General features: G+C 33.0%; 1 protein-coding gene across 1 annotated transcript in view; it reads left to right on the top strand.

Moving 5' to 3' along the window:
* Positions 1-23,053, top strand: part of LOC126849297 (dipeptidase 1-like) — an 85,231-nt gene extending 62,178 nt beyond the window's left edge. The window contains exons 5-12 of the mRNA XM_050590989.1: positions 2,854-2,986; positions 7,764-7,914; positions 12,496-12,565; positions 17,176-17,352; positions 20,421-20,505; positions 20,981-21,056; positions 22,001-22,139; positions 22,799-23,053. Of these exons, the coding sequence (XP_050446946.1) occupies positions 2,854-2,986; positions 7,764-7,914; positions 12,496-12,565; positions 17,176-17,352; positions 20,421-20,505; positions 20,981-21,056; positions 22,001-22,139; positions 22,799-22,888 (921 nt within the window). The 3' untranslated portion in view covers positions 22,889-23,053. The remainder of the gene's footprint in view (positions 1-2,853; positions 2,987-7,763; positions 7,915-12,495; positions 12,566-17,175; positions 17,353-20,420; positions 20,506-20,980; positions 21,057-22,000; positions 22,140-22,798) is intronic.
* Positions 23,054-24,987: the final 1,934 nt, after the last annotated feature.

The following is a 24,987-nucleotide window of genomic DNA, read 5'->3' as shown; positions in this document are numbered from 1 at the left end:
CGCATCGTTGTTTATCCAGTTTATGCTGACGCTCTCAAGATACGTTTTCTTCGATAAATAACGTTTCCGCCCCCGGATTTCTCGAAACGTCGCGCCGCTATCGAGCGGATATTCCGTTGGCAGCCGTCGCATGTTTTGAACTCGTGCCTCGTCGGTGTTATCTGCTTTCCTTCTGCAAGAAGGCACGTAGCTTTCCGGTCGGACGGCTTTATCTGTCATACCCCCTGCCCCCTCCCACCCCTTGATATCATTATTAACTGCGATTCCACCATACGATCGTTTGCGCAAACTGCCGCAGCGGGGGAGGGGGAGAGGGGAGGGGGTTGTCCGGAAGATGGGAAACATCAGATCCGCTCTCCGCTCGCTCTGCTCGCGATGCTAACTCCATCAGTTAACGGCGTCAGATTATTAGCATCCCCGCGCGTCTATTTCGCCATGACGAATAACCCCCTATCGCGCGAATCTCTATATCTCTTTCTCTCTCTGTCGCGCGATGTACCGGAAAGATGTCTACACGCGCGTCACGCACATCCGCACTCGTGTAAATTACTGCGCGCAAAATACTGCGGATTATTTGAATTTGCAGCTCGTTACTACCGAGGGCAATAAATCGTATGCATTTAGGTTCGTGGATTATACGAGAATGTCGCGCGAGAATTTGTGACATTTGCCATAATTTCCCAATTTATTCGGAAAAAAAAATACGATGTGGTATTCATACATGTACAGATATAAAAATATCTGTAATCGCGCGATTGAAATGACTGTGTCATATAAATATGCCTTTACTCGCATTATTAAACATTATCAAAAAAAAAAAATGTATATACGATAACGCGCGATTATGCGAGAGGGGTAGGTATAAAAAAAATAAACTGTTCGTGAAACGCTACGATGGTGGAATAATGTTTCCATCTCCCATCTTTCCTGCTTCCCTTCCTGCTCATCTCTTTCTTTCTCTCTGACCTGACGTTTTTCCTCACATATGTTCTTTCCCTTTTGTCCGTCGCGGTGTCCCGACATATCATCCCATCCATCCTATACGTCGTCATGCGATTAGTATAATAACGTTGACGTAGAAAGAGAAGACCGGCGGCGCGAGAATCGAGGATGCCAATCGCGTTAGACTATACCCGGAACCGAAATTCAATATTTACGCCAGCGCGCGGCAACTCGGCGTTAATTAGACCACCGAGTAATTGGTAACGCTAGCTCTCTCAAAGCCGGGAGAGCGCAGTGAAATTCGGGCCGAATACCGTATAGCCGCAACTAGGCTGCGTGCTACGCATCTCTCCGCTCGTTGGGACGATATGGACGTTCGATTACTCGACGACGCACGTCGGATGCTCGACCGATCTGGGAAATTCAACATTCGCTGAGTACCGCGAGCGTTTAACTCAACGCCGCGAGCGGCTGCGTAACATAAACTGCGAATAGATAAACATATTTAGAGATTACATTACATTACGCCAAGTATGAATAAAAATTAAAATCAAGTGTGAGAATACGAGTTTCAAAAATATATTTTATGCCAATTTAATCGCAAGAAGTAATTAGAAATCTTACATATCCGAATATCTCAACTTCTGCAAAATATTAAGTTTTTTCCTTGATCGATATTCGATCATGGATATCAAAATTTTTACATTTTTACATCAATTTACCAATTTTTCTGTTTTTTTTAATATAAATTAAAAGATATGAAACAGAGATTTTAAAAGTTCTCTCCTCTATCCTAATTAATTTTCTAGATTTTGAAATTTCTGACATTAGATATTAAAATTTTTGATTAATTCAATTAATTCATGTTTCCGATATATAACGCAGGAAAAAAAGTATTGGTGTAGAACATGAGTAGAATAATATTAGCTACTTAATCTATTATTTAAAGGAATAATTAAAATATAAAAACATATATATAATGTATTCTTATTGATAAAGAACTATATCGATCTTTTTCATAAAACAGGTATTTCGTGAAAATCAAACCTGGATTATTTAATGTGAAGTGTTAGACAAATATTTATCTTGCTCGGCAATTGCAAAATGGTGTGAACAATTACGAACGTGACAATACTACATTATAATATGAAGTCACGCTATATCAAAGTCACGCGAATATGCGGCAGGTTAATAATCCTCCGTTTAAAATACTCTATCGCGATGCTTTACTACCATTGCTAACTCCAAAGCTGAATGAAATGTTAAACAGAGGAATGCATAATTTCACGTAGATGGATTTCCTCTTCATAAAAAAAGTTTTCTACATAACTTTGCCAAATGCGTTTACTTTTGATATGATTAATTTATATCAACATTTGAACTTATTAATTTTCCTTACTTCCTCTTTTTTTCAGTCCTTTTCAACATTTTTAATTAATCAATATTATATATTTACGAAAGAAATAGTTTAAAAGATATATTCCATATAAAATCGATTTTTTAGATTTATAAGATTTTTATTTTGTAAACATTTTACAATAAAACATTTTTAAAATTGCATTACAAATAGATATCAAAATTATAAATGTCGATAATAAATGAATTTTTACTGAATAGTACTGCACGCGCTTTAAATTTTTTAATATCAATTAGCAATATTGTTTTCTCTTTTATCGTTTAATAATGAATAATATTTTTAATGTATCTTTTAATATTTATTTTTTTTTCTTTTATTAAGTATTATATATTAATGTTTGGAATCATATAAAATCAGTTTTATTTATTTGTGTTTTTCTATTTTTTATGTGAAAAGAAAAAAAAAAAGTTTCATTTGTATCCTTTTAAATTTTTTAAAAATAATGATCGACTATTTCGAAACAATCTAATACGATATGATACGTTTGTTTTCAGTTTTGGTCCGCCTACGTTCCTTGCGGTGCAGCTCAATTAAACGCAGTCCAACTCTCGCTGGAACAGATCGACGTGATTCGTCGACTCGCCGAAATGAATGCTCAACACTTAACTCTGGTTACTTCTGTCAAAGGTGAGTAACATACATTAACATTGATCCACATACAATGTTTTTGTAATAATTTTGTAATCCCACCGCATATTACACGATAGAATTACCGTCATAATTTTTTTTTCGTACTATTATGTAAACACATTAATGCATTTTTTCTTTTTTCTAATATCAGTATAATAGAAACTATAAAAAGTTTATTCTAAACAGCCTGACACCTATGTATTTTTTATTGTAAAATATATGTATTTATTTTCCATTCCTTTACAAGCGTAAAAATATTCTTTCTCTCTTTTTACTTTGATATAAAATATATTTAATGCCATAATTCGTATATAATAAAATTATAATAAAATTATAATAAAATTAATTTTAAGATTATAAAGAAATGATAACGCTTAATTCATATATTATAAAAATAATATGATATGTGTACAAGATAAAATGAAAAATAAAATTATTTACGAGCTTGAACAGAAGCTTCAACAATAGCAAAGCGCATATAATGAATTTGGTATATAAGTATTATCCAGGAATTTCCATTGTCCTTCGGCAATCCGGTTAACTTGAGGAGCATCTTTTGTAACCGAAAGAATTCTTGTGACCGTCGTATTACGTTATTAAATGTAACGCGCTAGCCACCAGTACCAATAGATATGAGAGCGACGTCTTAGAGAAAGTTTCTCATCGAGACGATTCAAGAGGATAAAGGGTCGCTATTAATTGCTCGACTTCTCTGAAGTTGAAGAGGAAAGTCATTATTGGATTCGATTCGATGGCATAACTTTGTATTGTGGAAGATTTATCGTCAGTGGACAAAAGTGATGAAGCTATCGCTGAAGCTATCCATAGCGATGAAGATTCTTACTGATTCATAAGATAATACGAGATCTGACTCTATAATATTCAAATATATTATAGTTATTATAAGGATATTAAGAGTCTTACACTTTTAAAAAAGATTTAATCCACATTGTATCTTCGAATCTTTATTCCTTAATTTAAACTAATCTTGATACATTAATAGAACAATATGTTATTAAAATTTTAATGTTATCGGGCTAAATGCAGTAATCAATTTCTTGCTTAATGTAGTAATCAATTTCTGTCATACTACATACAACGTGAAACATATAAAACGCTACACTTCACATATGTATATATTCATATTTTATAAAAATTTTTAAAAATATTTTTTTTTACTGTAAATATTTTTATTGTTTCAAATTTCTAGAAATTTTTATATATATATAAATTTTATATATATATTATATGTATATATGTTATATATATATATATATATATATATATATATATATATATATATATATATATATATAAACCACTATATTGAAATTTTATTTCAATACAGAAAAAAGATAAAAAGATTGCATAAAACATTGCATGCAAATTTTTTTTTGTTTCACGAACACACGCATTCACGCCGATGACTATTGAACTTCTCTATTTTTAACGAAAATTGATTACAAAATTTTTTTTTAAATTGATGGGTCAATCTATCGTCTGTTAATGAAAATTTGCGGAATGTTGGTGGAACCAACTAATGGAGGATAAAATTCATCGAATATGCAATAGTTTTTTTACGAGAGAAAGAGATATATTTATGAAAAAAAAAAAAATATCGGAATAACATCAGCACAAAAATAAAGAACAAACTGTGCACACAATCTGAAAGAAAAGAAAATGCCAAACAGGAGAGGATGGCAAGAAAGATACGCGAAAGCTTGTGAAAGTTTTTGCGACAAGTAACTTGCTTCGGAAATCCGAACTGCCATTTTCATAAGCTTGTTGAAATCAAATCGAGGTCGCGTGAAAGAGAGATAAGAATATAACGGAAACTTTTGCAAACGTTGCATAAATAATCCATCTAGAAAAATTAAGATTAGATTCAAACTATAAGGGCGCAATCTTTTGAGAGGAATTGTTAGTCGACTTTTTATTAAAAAAATTGTTTTAATAAAATTATTAAAGTATTTGAATGCACTATTACTAATGTAATTTGATTACGAATACACAATATATATACAATCGACTATACGGCATAGATTTTTTTATGACTGATGACTATAATTTTTTGACAAAGGAAAATGTAATTTTTTTGCGATAGTTACACCTATGTAAATGGATAATCGGTTAGACATGCATTGTGTATTCAAAATCAAGTTGCACGCCGCTGAAATATGAAAGAGATATGAAGAGCGAGCGAAGAAATGCGACTGGAGCACTGCCTTGCAAACGAAAGCCTTGCAATGGAACTTACTGCGAGTAACCCAGTCTGGAAAGCTGTCAGCCATTTTCATAAGCTCGAAGAAACTTCGCCAAGTGGGAAGTGAAAAGGAGGTCGTGGCATGAAGAAGGCAAAAGGTGAAAAAGCCAGCGACTTATGCACACGAACCTGTACCACAAATGGCTGGATGTGGTCAAAACCGCAATGTCGTCAACTCGCTATACAGAATTTAGAAATTCACTACAAAAAAGGCTACAAATTTAAAATTTTTTAAATTAATAATCAACAATATACTGTACAGCAGACTGTCTGATTACTTTTAGTTCATAGAGGAAAAAATACAGCAACAAAATTATTAAGTTAATATAATTAGTAATCCAATTAAAAATGTATCGATAAATTAATGACTTGTATTAATGATATAAATTTTTTTTTACTATATTTTAACATTTTACCACAGCTTTTAAACATGTAATGTAGAATATAATTGTTTTAGGCAAACCGGCTCTTAGAAGTTATATTATACTCATACACCGTCGTGTGTGGTAGAAGACTCGGTTGGAGATATAGTAATTAATAATGAAAATGGGAATCTCGTTAAAGCACTAGGTATGTTCATTTAAATCCGTTTTATTTTTCAGTAGAAACAAGCTGCTTCCGCGCGAGCTTCTTTCAAAGCAGCAAAAGCAGAGAGCAGTTACAAGAGGAGATTACCAGCTTTTTAATTTTCGAGATCAGTGGCGCGTTTCTCGATAGACAGCGTTCTTGTATCGAGATAAAAGATATTAAATCATATTAAATGCTATATAAAGTGTACTCTACTATGATAAAAGATTGAATAAAAAACAAACGCATGTAAAAACTTTAAATTAATATTAATTGTTCTGCACCTTTTTGCAGAATTATTCGATATTCTCAAATTATATTCACAGTTTTTATGTCGTGAACATTCTATAACATTAATTCAACATTCTTACATTAATTAAGAGATTCTGCAATTGAGTCATATTAATTGACTTCTTCTTTCAACAATACAAATAAAAAATTAAATTCTACTTAAAATTATAAAACGTTTTACAACATATTGCAATTAAAATAAAAGATTAAATTCAGAAAACTTATCAAAACTAGATCAATCTTGTAAAAAAAAAAGAGAGAAAGAGAGAGAGAGAGAGAGAGAGAGAGAGAGAGAGATATTCATATCTTTGAAATTGTTTTAAAAATTTATCCCACTCTCTCGTACGGTCTGCAAATTCAATTATATCAATTTTATTAACTAACACATCAATAATAATCTACCGACAGTTGTGCAAAGAGATAAACAAAACTACGTGAATAGCATGGGTTCTGTAATAAGAAGTACAGCGTGAAAAGTTTTATTGAGCGAGTGAATGAAAAGCAACAGGATGATGAAGAAGTTTACGTATCTGACGAATTTATCATTAATCTCTGGAATTATAGATATACATACATATATCGTTAATACCGCAGCGCAAAATAAACTTTAAATCCAGGATGTACGATTAAATAAATAATTCGCACGGATCGATATGTTCGATGTAAAATACGATAAATCAGGCGATTTAATACCCAACGTCGTCGTTTCAATGCCGCCTGAAAGTTTCAATGAGACGATCGACAGCACTCCTGAAAGTACTTTCGAAAGCGGATCTAAAAGCTGATTTTTACCGATCTTTTCATTCACTTTTTCAAAACGGCCCGGAGAGAGATCGACTTTCCGAGATTTCATCCGATCTCTTCACCGACGAAGATCGTAAATAATCTATGAACACCATAATTCCCCGAACCCGAGAGGTCCCGCTTAATCTCATAAAGTGTCACTTTAATCTCAGCCGGATGAAAAAAGGAATTATAAAACTCGCGCCGACGGGGCACGACGAAAAAACAGACGAGACTTCGCTGATTCACGGAAGAAGCATAATTCGGCCGAGAGCAAAGTTCACCGAAGATGATTCGTAGTTTTACGAGAGAGGATGAGCCTCAAATAACTCGTGTACTTAGGTGTTCCCCGAGGTTCAAGTATTCTCGGCAATTTCATTGTCAATACTATACTATCGCAATTTTTAGTGTTGTACTTACAACGTTTAATCGCTAAAACATATGACCCACTTTCTATACAACCGTAGAATAGCTATGTAAAATAAAAAAACAATAATACACTCCAGAACATATTGTAAAAGTATGACGTTTGATAAGTTATTAAAATAATAATAATATAAATATTATTATATCCACGAATAATATAACGAGTAATAAAATGTTATTAATAAAATTAGTCTCAATACAATTGTATTTATAAATGCGATTTAAATTATGTTTAAAAGTCGAATATGATGTTATATATCAATATTATTGAGTCCTAAAATATTTTTACATAATTACTGCAATGTATCATCTCGAGAAAAAAAAATGATAGAAATAAAAAATTTCTATTATTTATCAAATAATTTCTTTCTTTGAAAAGTTGTATATCATGCTTATTATCAGTGTCAGCAACAAGTATTTACATCATGACATATATGTGTATAGGTCTCATTGAGGCTCATAGAGAAGGAAAAATCGCAAGTCTAATCGGAGTAGAAGGGGGTCACTCCCTGGGAAATTCCTTGGGTGTTCTCAGGACGTTTTATGGTCTGGGAGCGCGATATCTTACCCTGACACATGCGTGCGACACCTCCTGGTGAGTATGAATCATGAGTGTATAAGAATCTTTTTTGAAAATTACGTAATTAACTTGGCACAATTTTTTAAATCACAACAAGAAATAATAGTCTTATAACAAGCCGATTACATGGCGCGCAAAAATAAAGAATTATCATTATAATATTAACATGATAATAAAGAATTATCTCACTGTAATAAAATTATTCTTTATCAGCAAAACTAAAGTAATAATAAAAACTAATATGTTCTTATGTTATTTTCTACATTGCGCATATAATTGACTATGTATTATAGATATGTAGATTATAGCACTTTTATATTGAAAAAGAAATGATACTTAAAATAAAAAATATTTATATACATACATATTTGTATATATAAAATACATATTATTTTCGATTTAAATCGTCAAACTTAATAGAAATTAAAAATTCATATAATTTTTTTTAAATTATCTAAATTATTTACCTCTACCTAAATCTTGAGCTTTATTATAAAACGCATTTTAATGTAATCTTCGATACTATTATATTCGTGCTGATGTACGTTTCATTAAAGTTAGGACACTGCAGTTTCTCATTCACGAGATCATCAAAACTCTGCAGGATGTTACGTTTTTTCGACATCGTTCTTATCGCCTCTTACCTCGCGCCCAAGAAGTTTCTCGATATACAAGCCGCTCGTTCATCGAGCATCCAGTTTTTTTACTCAGGACTCGTTGTGCTTCGTATCACGATCTACTCTTAGAGGCAAACCAATTCCACGGTTGATCGGCTTAACCGAGAGCCTGAAATCTCGACGCTCGGAAGTTCTTTTCAGTAATTTCGGAAGCACCCCAAAGCCACCATCTATTTCCTAGTGCATCCGAAAAAAAAATAGCGGAAGAAGAAATTCGTTTCGCAGAGAGAAAGTGAGAGCAATAGCATCCTTATCAAGAAAACCGATCTCCACATTGCCTAGAAATCAACTTACTTAATTTCATTTCCTTAATCTATTATCGCAAAGGCATCTTTTTTACATTGCTCTGACTTTCTTTTCGAATTTTGCCAAGCTTTATCTGACTTCACTTGATCTATTCTATCATTTGTTGATTTCTAATTATCTACTTGCTTAATTGAGCCTATTATATTAATATTATATAATTTCTAAATAACTTATTAGTTACAAAAATATTTAAAAAATCGATGCTCGTACACATAAAAGGAGAGAATATTCTTTTGCACATTTTTTCAAAATAAAATATTTATAATTAAATAAGACTTTTTTCTCGCACTTGCATCTTTTTTATATTGAATCTTCATGTATAAAAGCAATAAATTTGGTTGGTTCCTGTTTTTATGTTATTTTATATACTATTGCTCTCTAAAGGCGTCATTTATTTATTACAATTTTAGAATGAAAAACTCCATATTTCTTTTCGCAGCAATATATCAATAGAAAATACTGAAAAAGTTATTCAATTCTCAATGGTATAATCAAAATTTAAAAATATGCAAGTAGCGCAGTATATTATTATACATGCTCGCTCGCATCTCCGTGACTGTGAGAGGAACAACACTGTGGGGGAGGGAGGGAGGGAGGGAGGGGGTAGGAGAATAAAAGCGCTTCTCCTCTTTTGCCTCAAACATCGATTCTTAACTCGAAGTTTATGCATCCCCTGATGCCGAGTGCCGCATGGAGTTGTAAATAAAGACCCCGCTTTTATGTATCCATTCGATCCTGAATCACGTGACCCGCGACGAGTCGCCTTTTTGTGGTAAATCCAACGTACGTTATTTGTGAGCTGCGCGAGCCATAGATACGAGCGCAAAAACAACGACGTTCGACTCCCCTGTGTCTTTGTATTCAATAAATTAGTACACACAAAGTCGTGGTCGCTTTACAAATTTTTCCTCGTCAAAAGTAATTTTATTCGCAACCATGTAAAACAATTTCGTTCGAGTTTTTCTACTTTCTCAAAACTTCCCATTATCCTTCCGACATAATAATAATCATAACGGAAAGATAACTGAAAGAACACATTTGGAACACATTTGCGTTACTTTTTCTTTACAAAACGATCATTATTATGCTGACACCGATGTTATCGAGATAATGCAAACAAATATCAAATTCAGAAGTATACCTCTCGCAGCACACAATCGCAATTCTTTTTTATTTTTTTCAGCTACCGTATTGTATTTCTTTCTTTGATCAGAACTTTGGAGAATACCAACCGCACTCATCCTTTGCTCACTGAGAATCCATCGCTCACTGTATCTTTTACGAGGGAAGGGACTCATGCTCGAACCATAATAATCTTCACCCTCTGTGGCCTACCACACGAAATAGGATTTACACCTGGAGGAACGGCGCTAGATACCTCACTCGCTGGCTCTCGGGATGTAAATTACAATAGTGACCGCCGATGTCACTAACTCTAACGCCGTTTTAAGGTCGAAGTATTATACGACAATGGGCACCGACCTGGTTTGCCGTGCACTTTTCGATCTTCACCTGCTTTATGTCTCCCTCGACACTAGGATGCTTACCACAGTAAATAAGAATCGGAGTCACGTCGGGTTCTCACGTGCAAATCTCTCTTCGGATATAGTACAATACATATTTCTCTCGTCTGACTCCCTAATTTACGCCAATGTTGTCTTGCTCAACACACGACACGGGAGATAGTCTTTTCTCGGCATGGGGTCAAGTTTTCTCGAGATAAAGGAAGAAGAGATCAAATGTTTTTTTTATTTATTATTCACAAATAAATTGTGTAATCAAGTAATATAATGTGAATAAAAGAGATATTATTATGTATGTCATCATAAAACTTTCTACAACGAGCAAAAATTGGAAAATTGAAAACATATAATATATTAAAAATTGAGAAAGTGAATTTCCTCGCAATCTCTCCCTGTCTTTTTCTCTCAGTTATTAATATTATAAAAACTTTCAGAGATCATAATTTTATTTTAAAATTAATTACATTAAATCTAAGTAATTTTTTTTCATAAAAATATCTTTACGCATTCCTATAGAAGAGAACCAAAAGTAAATACATATGATAGTAGTTGCTCGAACAACAAAGTGATTTGGAGCATCCAGAAAAGTGCATGCCTATGAAAGTGTAAACTATAACATATAGAGCATCTGAAGAAAACTCGTCATAAAAATGCGGTTTCATCTCTGAGGTCCGAGATTTCCGGCATCCACATGAGGAAAAGCGTGCTTTTATTGGGACAATATCCGAATTGCTTTCCGACGTGTACCCGCGACTTAATGTCAGTCTCTGACCCTATTCTCTCTCATCTCTTATCATCGCTCTTCTGTTTCGGTCGCGTGCCATTCTCTCTCTCTCTCTCTCTTCCTCCAGGGACGCGAGATTGTCGACCCGATTGAATTTTCTACAGTTCTAGATGATAATTCCAAATCATCTCTGACGTTTCCATCTCGTGTGAGAGCAAATGGAAAATTCTCGATATCATTTGCGCCTTTATATCACTTGTTTTCTAATCTTCACTTTTATTCTATCGATATTTTGTATGTCTTTCGCTTTTTCATAAGAAAAAAAAAAATAAGGCACAATATATCAAATTATGATCGGAAAATATCTCGATAGTTTCTTTGAACTTTTACATAAAAATGCATATTTTACTTTGCAAAGATTAGAGATCAAATGCAGATGTTAAACAGTGACAATTAAGTATCAAAAGTATAAATAGATAACGAGTTATTACAGCTTGATTAATTTCAGGTAATATAATTACTTTAAAAATTTATTATAAAATATGATTGCTGAGACATTTATAGAGCAAAATTAAAGAGAACTGTCTAAGTAATAGATAAATGACAGTTTTTTTTTTTTTAATTTCAAATCTATTATACTCAGCAACAATAAAAAATCTACCATTAATATGATTTTAAAATATTATATTTTAAATAAAATATTTTATTGATCATTACACATTCGCACTTACAGAAGCAATTTTTAAAGATACCTCGCGAGACTTGCTGTCTTTACTAGTAATTAATTTATATTTAACAAACAGCAAGAACTAGTTACGATAAATAGGTAAATAAAAGTAGGCGTTATTTTTGAAAAATTTGGATAAACTTGAAGAAAAGCTTTTAATGATGCTAAAAAATAACAAATCACGCAATTGCAAAAGCAGAGTTTACGTAGATCTGACCTAAATCATTTGATCAAGACCACTCGCTCCTATTCGAGTATCTAGTTCAAGCCATATCTAAATCATTAACGAACTAAGAATACAAAAATCTAATTCAGTCTCGATATTTTTAAATCTGGATATCGCTTGTGATAATCGATTTTTTTTTTTTAATTAATGATATATAAACCTCCATGATCAATAATTTGTAACGTCATTGTGGATATTTCTTTATTTCATGTCAAAAATTTGATAAAATAAATATCCGCGTATTATTTGATGTTTACACAAGATGACTTTTTACTTTAGAAAATATTATTCGTTCTACACATAAAAGCTCGTCTAAAGCTCATGTAAAGAGAAAGCAAGTAAACGCGAACGCGCAGTGCGACCGCTGGATTCTCGCAAGCAAACCGATGTTCTAACAGATCTTTTCTTGGCAGGGCAGTCTGTTCCGTTGGCGAGACGAACAACACTCAGGACTCCACACCGGGTCTCAGTGAATTTGGGAAAGTGAGTCAACATTTACATTATGTACTAACTCCGCCTGCGGATTCACCTTTTTCGGCGAACAGAGAAATATCGTGTTCGCAAAAAATACCCACGTGCACATACACGCTTCCGAAAGAGTTTCCGTTTTACAATCGCGGACGGGGTTTTACGCCACACATCCTGCAGAAAAATAATACTGCAGACTTCCGGCCAAGACTCGCTCCGCTATTATTTCGCGAAACGACCGCGCGACAGTTTAGTTTATAATATATAATGCAGTGAGTATTTTGCATTATAAGTTTGCAACTTTTTTGCCAAGTACGAGGTTTCTGCAGGGAAATAATAATATCAGCACACGGAATACAAGAGAGAGATAAGCCGCTGATCAAAATTTGTATAAAGTACATCCATAACAGTCGCGTATTGAATAATAATTCTCATTAATAATACGCAATAATATGCTCTATTGTATTAAATTAATATTCAAAATTTCTTATTTAAAAAATAATTTCTTTTTACTGTATTTACGCGCGAAATGTTTCAAATTAATTTTGTATTCCAAAATCAAGAGAAAAGTTCACAAAATATAAACTCTAGTTACTACTGTGTATAATACATCGATAAGAACTGTTTATTATGTCTCAGCTTTGTACGTTAACGTTTTCCAATATTTAAATAAACAAGATGATACGACGCGCATATTATGTCGGGGATCTTTTCAATTCTTGTGGCAGGATTTAGTTTGCGATTTCACCATTCCGATTGCTCGAATTATTTTTCCACTACGTAACCGGGAAAATGATCGTCAACAAACGCGCAACCGATCGCGTCCGACCTACATTCCGTTTATCACTCTCGTCGCTCCGCCGCGTTCATCAAATTATATCTCGACCCACTTTAACGCGTGGAATTCGTCGAGGGATTTCGAGTATTAACGCACAAGTTCGACGATTACGTCAGGATGGATTTCTACCACGCGCGCCTTCTGACATTACGTGAATCCCGATATCCGTCGAAAAAAAGAAAAAAAAATGAAACGAAAGAAAAAAAACGAATCCTATCCGCATCGGATCATTTCGCACCGATTAAATTTTTTTGTCAAAATTCGTTCTCTCGTGGCAATAGCAGCTTCTGATTTAAAAAGTGGGAAAAACGAAAAGCTTAATGGGAGGAACAGATACGAGGAAGAAGGAAAAGGAAAACGGACGAGGGAAGCGCGTGAGGACGTAAATCAAACGGTCCACCTCCGTTATCTCGCACCCCTTGCAACGGCTAAATCTCGCATTAATAAATGACAAGTTTTCCAGAGAAAAATTCGATGCGCGTCGCTAAATGCTCCATAGTTTATCACTGATGTTCGTTGTCGTAAAATGCTAAATAGATATTCTAACCATCTGAAATTTTTCAACAATTAAATCTTTGAAATAATTCACTGTCGCCATAATGTCTTTCCAAATATTATATCTCTTTAAACATTAATTTCTCATTTTTACATATTATATATTTAACTGTAATAAGCTGTTTTCTATAATTAGTGTATCTTATTTTAGTGCATCATTTAGTGCTTTATTTAGTGCATTATTTATGTATATTAATTTTTTATTTTTTTGCTACAAATCAAAGACAGAAACGAGAATTAACGTTTAGATGTTGTCAAAATTATTCTCCTGTATATCATTCCAGGATATGTTGGTTAATTAATTACTAAAATGAATGGAGTCCCCAGCCATATTGCCAATAAATTGTACAAAAGAATGTTCCACTCGTGAAATACAATATCAATCTTGTCTTGTATTATTTGCTGCGCGAAAAATCTGGCTTGCCTCGATTATTCCAGCATACTGTTGGCTATATCGAAACACCGGCGGTACAAAAATGTTATTGCTGATGGCATAGTAGTACTGGCGAAATATTTTTATATTTTTACCACAAAATTGCGATAATTTACGAGAAAGTAATATCATTTCCCCCGTCTATGATATCGAAATATTTTTAGCAAATATTTTATACGCGTGTTAGAGTTTAGTCTTGAACAAAAATTGATTCTAATAAAGATCTTTTCATTCTTGCACATTATACTTTCTAAATCTTAAAATACAAATTAAAAAAAAGAAACAAAATATAACAAAATCGTAAACGACTTTGATATAATAATTTTCTAAATTTTTAACTTTAACATATAATTTTCTAAATTACAATATATCAAAGTGTAAGTATATTAAAGATATCCATTTGTACGTTCGCACAGTAGATTTCGCACGCCATTTCAAAGAGAAACATCGCGTCTCTACGGCTTATTTAAAAAGATAGATGGAATAATCTGAAAATTGTTCTCGTATCCCTTGGCGTGTGTATATATATATATATATATATATATATATATATATCGTGATGTCCTACCATTGTAAATGCGACATGCACACTTCTGGCGTGCAACTGCGACGATGCGAATCTGCGTGTACGTTTCTGCACAAACGCGCGCAATTCGAAATTTTTGCATTTTACTCTCTTGTTCCTTCATCCTGTTATTTCTATCGAATGAGCCCCATATTTTCCGGCATCGTTCACCAGGTGCGCGAATACGCGCGTGTACGATACAAGCGCGCCCATCACGCACACGCACACCTACATTTCGAATCACCGTTAACGCGTCGCGGTGATATATCGTGGAATTATGGCGATAGCTCGCGGCGTAGTATTTGTCACGGTTTCAACGTGGGCTTGATTTTATTGCGGCTTCTGGATGTGACGATTAGTTTCGTCTAGCCTCGTCGCGCTCGATACCCAGCAACAGGCATCGGATTACACGCGAAAATTCACCATTCATCCGATACGGGATACAGACAACTCTAAAATTTGGTTTCTCTCTTTCGATTTTCGCAAGAATGTGTATACGATATCGAGTGCGATGTTGATGAATAATATTGCATGATACTATTAATTTAAAAAATATCACAGTTAAAACATTGATGAAAAGATTAGCATGTAATATTTAAATAGCTTATTTTTAGTTATACGATATGCCAAATTCTTTCTCAAATAATCTGCTGATGTATATTTTTATTTATTAATAAAAATAATTTGTAACAAAATTTCATATTATTTATCCACTATTTACCCGTTGATTTTCACTACTGGTGACTTTATTTGCATGTTTTTATTTCATACAAATGATGTTTCTTCTTGCCTGTCACTTGTTAATGCTGCTGATAAGAAAGAGCCTCTTTATATCGCGTAATCATCCGTCTCTAAAACGACATGCAAAGACTGTTTCTCCACAAAAACAATGCACGTCGTTTCTGCTATCGACGCATGAGACTCGCATCGTTCGGATGAAATCGTGCGCGCCGAGAAAAGCTACCCTCACTCTTAAAGCCGGAAAAACGGGACCATTGTGATTCGTTCTTCCACCCACCTTCCTCCATTTCCTTTTCCGCTCGCGTCGACAGAGCTGTCTTTATCAAAATTTGCCCGTTATATCTGTAGAAAATTCACGCACAACATTCAAACGTAATCTTTAAAATAATAATTAAATATCAGATAATAATATTTATAAATATCAGTGAAATATTTTTCATATTATTCTTTTAAATATTGACATTTAACAGTTTTTCGCATTAGTAACTTTTTGTCTTTTATAAAATAACAGAGATTATTATATCTAATTAAATTTTAAACGATAAAAAAAAATAATAGAAGAGAAATTGTCAATTGTTTTATATTTATTGATTTATTATTATATTGATTTATATTGATTTGTTTGTTATTTGACTATTTTCAGCAATCTTGCGCAGGGTTAATTAATAAATAATAATTTATTAATTATGAAAGTAAAATCGATCAAGTTTCGAGGGTAATTGATCAAAATCAACGCACCGCAATTTATATGTCGTTGAAATTCGCAATGTTTCACAAACAATCAAATTTACTTCGCTCTTAAGATAATTGATGCAAGTGAAAATTTACGTGTTTATCAAAGCCGAAGGCCACACAAATACGCGAAGCTCGATCCTGCGCATTACCACCAATACGTCGAAGCTTTTTACTGCTATCGCACGATGGAATGGGCGGTTGCTTGCGTTCCCGACTAATGTTCGCTCGCTGAAACCGCCGGCCTTTCCATCGTTTCTCGTGCTACTTTTCTCTCGCCCTTCCCGGTCGATCCTTTCCATGTGCTTTCGCGCCATAATAAAGGCACTTCGTCTCAAATCTAGCACGTCATCCGATATTTTAATTCAATCACTTCGAGTTTAGGAACACTTACAATATTTGAATTGTTTCGATACTTTTCCTTATTGAGCATTTTCACTATCGATTTGTTGCTTAGAAAACGATATTTCAAAGACAACAAACGAAAAATATAGGCAAAAATCTAAAAGAACTGTATATTTTCCATTTATATTTAAATCTATCTATCTATACTGTTTTTATTTAAATTTAATTTATCTTTTGCAAAAAAGAGTTATGCGATTTAATATAATATTGACATAAATTTAATGTAATCCTTCAATTCACATAGCTTTATTCTATCTTTTTTTAAATAATATACTTGATTATCTTTTGATAGATAAAAGATTATCTATATATAGATAAAAGAAGGAAGAGATTTAACGTGCTTCATTATTCTCCAGGCAGTTGTCAGAGAATTGAACAGGCTGGGCATGTTGGTCGATCTCTCGCATGTCTCGACAAGAACGATGAGAGCGGCTCTACAGACTACGAGGGCGCCGGTGATCTTCTCGCATAGCGCTGCCAGAGCGCTATGCAATTCTACCAGAAACGTGCCGGACGACGTGCTCAGAAATCTGGTGAGTTTTTCACGTAGACAAAAATATAGAAATATAATTAAACACGCAAAAAAAAAAAAATAGAAAAACAAATCAGTTTGATCATTCCGTTGATGCTAATATTGCACATTTTCTGAACACAGATAGCAAAATGTGCAGTCGCAAAAAAACATTACGTTGACTACAATACGTGTATGCAGACAGATTTATTTATTTTTTTATTTATTCGGATCTTTTTCGACACTCTATGCACGTCGAAGGTTTAGTTAGAAAACACTACAGAGTATGAGTGAACAGAAAAAATAAATAAATATCTCTTTGGTACAAGCGGAACGAGTGACAGATAAAAAGAAATCAAAGCGTGTTCTTAAGAGTGTAAATCGGCGCGTGCAGAAGTTACTCGCCGCCGCGATGCAATCTTTCTTTGATTATTTGATTTCATCGCAATTATTTAATTTGGAACCGATAATATATGCACACATTTGTTACGAACTAACTAGATCAAAGCTCGATTTTAATAAAAGTTAATATTAAGGCACTAGACTTGCCTACAAAACCGCGAAATTAATATAAACAAAAAAAAAAATAAATCCAAAATCGGCAGCTGCATGTAAAGAATACAATCAGGATGCAATTGTCAATTTTATAATAACACGAAATAGCCTCATTAAGAATTTATTGACAAAGTTACTATATTACAATGTATTATATCTGGCAAAGTTGTATAATTAGAAAAAAAATGAAATCTATTAAAATAATGATATAATGAAAAGTAAAGATACAGCAAAATATGATACAGCTAAGATGTAAATATTCACAAATATGAGAAGAAATAAAACGTACAAAATGTGCAAAAATAAATAACTGCCGGCAACTGTTTTTTTTTATATTATTTTTTTATATCGTAATCGTTTGAACGTATGTAAAAAGAAATAAAAACGATGTGAAAGCAAAACGAAAGATATACGCGCTGTATTGGTGATTAAACACAAGTTTTATCGACAGATCTGATATCTCTGAAAGCGAGATGCGTAACGTCAAAATTAAATTCGTCGAGTGCAAGCAAAGTGAAGCCAACCGTGTGTGCGAATCGAATGCGATAGGAGAATAGTTTGTAATCCACAAAGTTGTAAAGCGTACGCGGGGCAATACGTAAGTGTGTGTGTGTGTGTGTGTGTGTGTGTGTGTGTGTGTGTGTTCATGTATTTATGTGTACATGTGAAAGCATACAAGAGAAACGCAGAATCTATATTAACATACAAAGTATCGGGTGTTCAAATTGTTCGAGTAATGAGATAATCGCAAACTATTCGTAACCGATGGAACCAGGTTCGGAAGAGATATGTCAAAATGATTTCGAGCGGCGGTGACCCCGGAAACAACGCGCCAAAATAGCACGAGTGTGTTAGAAGTTTGAAGCTTAATCCACGTTATTATCGGTAATTCTGCGCACACCCATTACCAACGATTGGCGTTAATCCAATTGGCGCTAATCTCGTTCACTCTGTCTCTCTCTCTCTCTTTCGATCGCGACATCGAAATTTTTCCTCGGCCATTAAATTCGCGGGAAGCATAAACGCGGTATAATAATTGACGTCTCATTAATCGTGTAACAGTTGGCTGAGCGAAGACTTAAACGACGCTTCATTAAAATTTCATCTCATTCTCGTGGCGCGTGGCTGTCGATTAACGATTGACGAACTGACGATTAAACTCAGGGAAGGCTTTAAGTTAGCGAAATTAAATTCAACTTATTGCCGATTAGATCAACACTTCGACACTTTATCGCAAAAGGTATACAATGCAAATTTTAAGCTTTATAATACATTCTATAGTGATGTAGCATATCGTCATTCATCAACATCATCAGAACGATACATTATCTTAATCAAAGTTTAATTTATAGAAAGAAAAAGAAAAATAGATTCTAATATAATTATATAAAAAATTAATTGAGAAGTAATTTTTTATAAATTTTTTATAAATTTTTTATTATCTTCTTCAGAAACAATTTAAAATTATATAAAAATAAGAATCGATATATTATAAAAATAGCGAAAAAACAATGAGATCGATGATATATAGAATGACGGACACATTTATATTTCACATATTTTATTGTTAGATATCTTGCCCTTCCCCTCCATTTGTTAAGTATTTAGATAAGCATCTATTGCATTTAGTAATCCGCTATTAATAATCATTTAAAAAAAAAAATTATATTTAATTTTAAAAACGATATAATAAAAAGATAATTTAGACGATACTATTACTAGACTAATATCACTTTTTTAAAGCTTATTACTCTCTCTTCTCTCATGAATGCTTACCTTTTTGAAACGCGTCTTCAACTGAAAATACAATACAAATAAAGGTTTATTCGACATTTCCAAGAAAGAAGATAGTACCTAATTAATTAACCGACATTTTCTTCAGTTTCTTGAGAAGTCAGTATAACATCTTCGCACAAACTCCATCCTCTCATCCACGGACGATCAATATTCCCTTAATTATACCCGCAGAACGAGAGGATGAGTAACAACGATCTAAGCCGGATGGCTTGCCCGGTAACGTGTTATTAACCGTGCCGTCCTGCTACCCTAATTAACATTGCCCATGTAGTTTAAGCGAAGTTAGGTATCAAATAGACAATTGCGTACTATGTCTCTTAAAATACTTGATGACTTCCGCCGATACACAAAGATAACTTTATCTTGAATAAAGTTTAATATTCTTCGATTTATCCATATATTTACTTTATTTCTAATAATGTTTATTATAACCATGATAATTTATTGTTAATTTTCTTGATGCAATTATATATCGTTCATATAAATCTTTAAATGCATTTTAAATTATTGTTCAGATTTTAGATCATATAATATTTTTAAAGCGTGGCTTTATTAAAAATAAAATCTCGAATAATCCATAATGTCTCATAAGTGTGTTCTGTATATTATAGTAGAATAATCCATAATACAATATATCATAATTTACGCGCGATGCTCTACAACATATTCTCTATTATCATTTAAGAATTGAAAGAAATACAGTCATAATATATTTGATATCAATGCATTTATTTGCAGGCTAAGAACGGCGGCGTAGCAATGGTCCCTTTTTATACCTACTTCATAACGTGCAACAACACCGCGACTATAAAAGATGTTATTGGTATGTAAATTTGCAGTTTCAATATTGCATGTGATAGACGCAATTATCATACTCGTCTTATTTTATATCAAAAAAATTTCTTCATTGTAAATCTCATTTTCAAAGTCACTTTTAGGAAAAAAGATTCCCATATATTCTTCAAACGAGCATTAATCTCAATTTTATAAAAATACTATAATTCATCTTAATCATTTAGTTTCTTTTTACAGGAAATATATATTTGCCATTTTAATTCTTGCAAATATTTGAAAAATTCGTTGTCACGATAATAAAAAGGGATTTTATTTTACGCGTGCATGCGTGACAAACATAAGCGCGTTACTTCATAACCGCGCGTTATTCCCCAGTCACATTTTATTCCCTCGGGTAAACGCGCGCATATGCATTTATATTAAAATATAATAAAATATTTTATGTGACGCTTTACGCGCCAGCCATGACGGGGAATGATTAAGGTTCTTCTGCACTGTTTCAGCACACATCAATCATATTCGAAAGGTGGCGGGGATCGATCACGTCGGTATCGGAGCAGGTTTCGACGGGATAAATTTGTAATTATTCTTTCTACTATATTTCTACACACAAGGGGCAGAGATATTCAGAGACGGGACGCGTTGTCATATAACTCAATTCAATAATATTTATGATTAATCTTGTTGAAAGATACGAATCGCACGCAATAAATCTACGGTCTCGCGTAAATATGTATTTAACCCACAGAGTTCCACTCTTTTACAACACTCGGAATAATTGCTTTGCTTGTTTTGAAAAGGGTATGAAGAGTCCCGGGAGGTTAATTTTACGGGGGACGCATGAAACAATGACGAAGGAGCAGCTTTTGTTCTATAGCCATGAAACTTTCATAAAGTACTTATGATGATTCTCATAATGTATATTACAAAATATATCGCTGTTAATATAAACTTTTCTCTATTCTGTCTCATGGTACTTAAATGTTTAAATGTTAAACTTTATTATATTAGACACAAAGAAATTTAATTTATATTTTTCTTACATATTATTTTAAAAATTCATTATCAAAATTCATTATCAAATAAAATCATAAGTTTAATGCAAATGCTTTATTATAATTGAATTAATATACGTTTCACATTAAACTAATTTTACAAAGTCAATATTTCTGTATTCGAGCTCAATGCTTAGTTATAATAAGAAGACTGTTCACAGAATTAATATAAAGTCACGATAGTTTATGTTATTAATTTAAATTTAAATCAATAAATGTGAGAAATTTGTATAAGTAATACTAAAAAGAGAATTAAAAATATTCAAGACCAGCTTTATATATATATTAAAAATAAATATATAAATAAACGATGAAATTGTTTATTACATAATAATCACGTTATTTCAAAAATGGAAACAACGCATCAACTGCTATAATGATTTCAATTTAACCTCGTTCTCTGAATATCTCTCGACTCAACGAAATAAATCGTTTAAACCTCACACAAGCTTTTTATTCCTTCCGTAGCACTCCCACAGGCTTAGAGGATGTCTCGAGATATCCACAACTATTGGCCACTCTGCTGGAAGATCCAGCATGGACGGAGGACGACATCAAGAAACTGGCCGGTCTCAATTTACTGAGAGTATTTGCGAAAGTTGAACAGGTGCGACTCGTTTTCAATCGGATATAGACTGCATTTTTTACAATCACCGTTTACGACAGTTGTAAATAAAAAGCGTTTTAATTACTTGTTCCAACAAAATACGTAATCCTACATTACGATGAGTTGCAGCGACACAATTCATAATTCGGGATACTGTCTGAGATTAATCATGCGCATGTTAAATTTATCGGACAATTGTTAAAGTTTTAGCACTCTTTGTACTCCTACCGAGCTAATTGAGCGCATTATGACTTAATGCTGCTTTTACTTTTGCAATTTATTATTTTGTTGAAATTGTTTTTATATTCAAAATAAAAGAGATAAACTTATATAAAAAAGATAAAAACAACAAGAATTGATTTTTTAAACAAATTAAATATAGGCAAAATGAAAAATTTTTTAAATTGATGAAAAAGATACAAATAAAAAATTATAATAATAAAATAATGCGTAAGCATTACTGTAACTATTGTTGCAGATAAAAATTAAAAGTTTTATAGCAACCAAACAATAATATTTTTGCCAAAAAACTTGTTTTCCTCATAATCTTAGAAAAGAAGTCCGAAAATATACGAATAATATTGACCGAGATCGATTCCGTCCTTCATCGCTCCCTTATCTTGCTACAGTATGCAATCATTATCATTTCCGGGAAACAGGTTCGTGACGAGTGGCACAGAGCGGCGGTATTACCCGTAGAGAAGATCAGTCCACCAGACAACTCGGCCTGCGTCTATGGCGCGTCCTGATCCTCTTTGAGGACGTTCGTGCCGGGATTTCTCGACTTTGCGCGATCGCCGAGGATCTTACGAGTGCCGTGGCATTACTGGAGTCTGTGAGGACGCGTGTTCTGAATCGTCAAAAGATCATTCTATGAAAAGAGTTCCACGGATATTTCCAACGGAAACGACCAACTAATCTACTACCGAAAGAACTGCCGACTTCTACTTCAGGGACTCCATCGCGCCTTAACGAAGAGACGAAGATCCAGCGTGAAAACGCGATTGGTCCTTCGAAATTATGACGTCGAGAGGATTCTTCGGAAAAAAATCATTTTTGAAACAACAAGCTTTTTGTTCGCCTGCGACCTCATTTGGAAAGAAGATGTCAAGATCAACGCCATTCACGATAATGTAAATTGCGGTCACATTTGAAAAATAATTAGCCGCCTCTTATAAACGTCACTTAATTTTGTAATATTGGACAAGCGCAGTAACATCCTAATGTTAAAGAAAGATTAATGACTGTTTTTTAAATCCGTACTTCTTGCACGCTTATAAATTATTCAGCATGATTTTGCGATTATTTGTCAGGCATTTCCGTCCAGACTTCAAACTTAACTTAATAATTCGAATACGTATTCATCATTTCGCAATTTGCATCACGAGCATTAAAGCACACATGCTTTTTATATATGCCGTACTATATAACCTAACTTAAAATAAATAATAATCAGAAAACATACAGAAATAAAAGCATGAATCACGATTTCCTTTTGCTTTATAAATTACATTGTTTTGACGCAACAAGATAAATTCACAAAGACATACAGCTTATATTCGAGTTACTTTTTGAATCGCAAGGCGGTTGGAAAAATCTTCAAAAATTTCTCCTTGAAAGAGATAAAGACTAACTACTTTGCAGCGCACACTTATCAATTATGGCTGCCTGATTCTCATATCATGCGTTTACAGCACACGCAATACACGCATTTCCACATATTAGATTAATGAAATAGAATCAGACAGTCATATATAGTATTAAATATGCAAGGATATGGACAGATTATACGTGACAACTATACGTGATTAATCGTATAAAATTCCTGGCATTAAAACGAAGTACGTATTTGAATGCAGCACAATTATCATTGCAGCTGTTGTTATTCTTTATAACTTGATTTGAGAACAAATTTAAACAGCATTACCATCACACATCAAACATAAAAGATAAAAAACTTCTTAAATTTTTTCAATTTGCAACATTAAATAAATATTAAGTAAAAATTCTTCTTATATAAAGTTCGTTTAAAATTAAATATTGAATAAAAAAAAATTTCGTTATACCTGTTTGTACTCTTCGAAAATAATATACAAAAAATTACTTATATATCCAATTACTTATAATTGAGAAATTATTGATATTAGTTTTTAAGGAGAAAATAACTCCAGGTTTGTCAATGAATTCGCTATCAATGGCATTTGTCAGTACAGTTTTAAAATGCTCTATATAATATATAATGATCTAGTCAAGTGCACTTATAATGTGCGAATATAACGAAATCTCCAAGGAAAAAATTAAGAATATGAGACAGATACCAAGTGATAAACTAAAAATTCCGAAAATAGCTTCCACGTATCAATAAAAAAAATACAAATCTAGTTTTATAACAAGCTTCTGTAATTGATAGCAATGCAATGAATCGCATTTTCGTACTAATTTTGCATCAGTTCTATATTTTCACCTTTTGCACAAAAATTAACTGACTAAACTAACTTTTACTGTGTCAAAGATAAAAAAAAATAAGTTAAAGTTAACATTCCAGATAATACTATGCTATTGTAGAGACATTTGACACTTTCAGCTGAATCAATTTGCCAAAGAATGTCGACTATTTCCGAAATCTGTTCAACACGCAGCTCGTATCATAATTTCATGCTGTTTATGATTACGCTTACAAATATATACATAACATAATTTGTTGCCGATATTAAACACTGCCGAGCCACGCTTATACTGAACTTTACGAAGACTTTGATTTGCATGTATGACACATTATTTTCAGTTTCAAAAATATAGCAACACATTTTTTTTTTTTTTTGACATCTCAATAATTGCAATAAAAGAA

This window comes from Cataglyphis hispanica, chromosome 4 (assembly GCF_021464435.1).
Source record: "Cataglyphis hispanica isolate Lineage 1 chromosome 4, ULB_Chis1_1.0, whole genome shotgun sequence".
Lineage (NCBI taxonomy): Eukaryota > Metazoa > Arthropoda > Insecta > Hymenoptera > Formicidae > Cataglyphis > Cataglyphis hispanica.
This window is presented reverse-complemented; position numbering and strand designations above follow the sequence as displayed.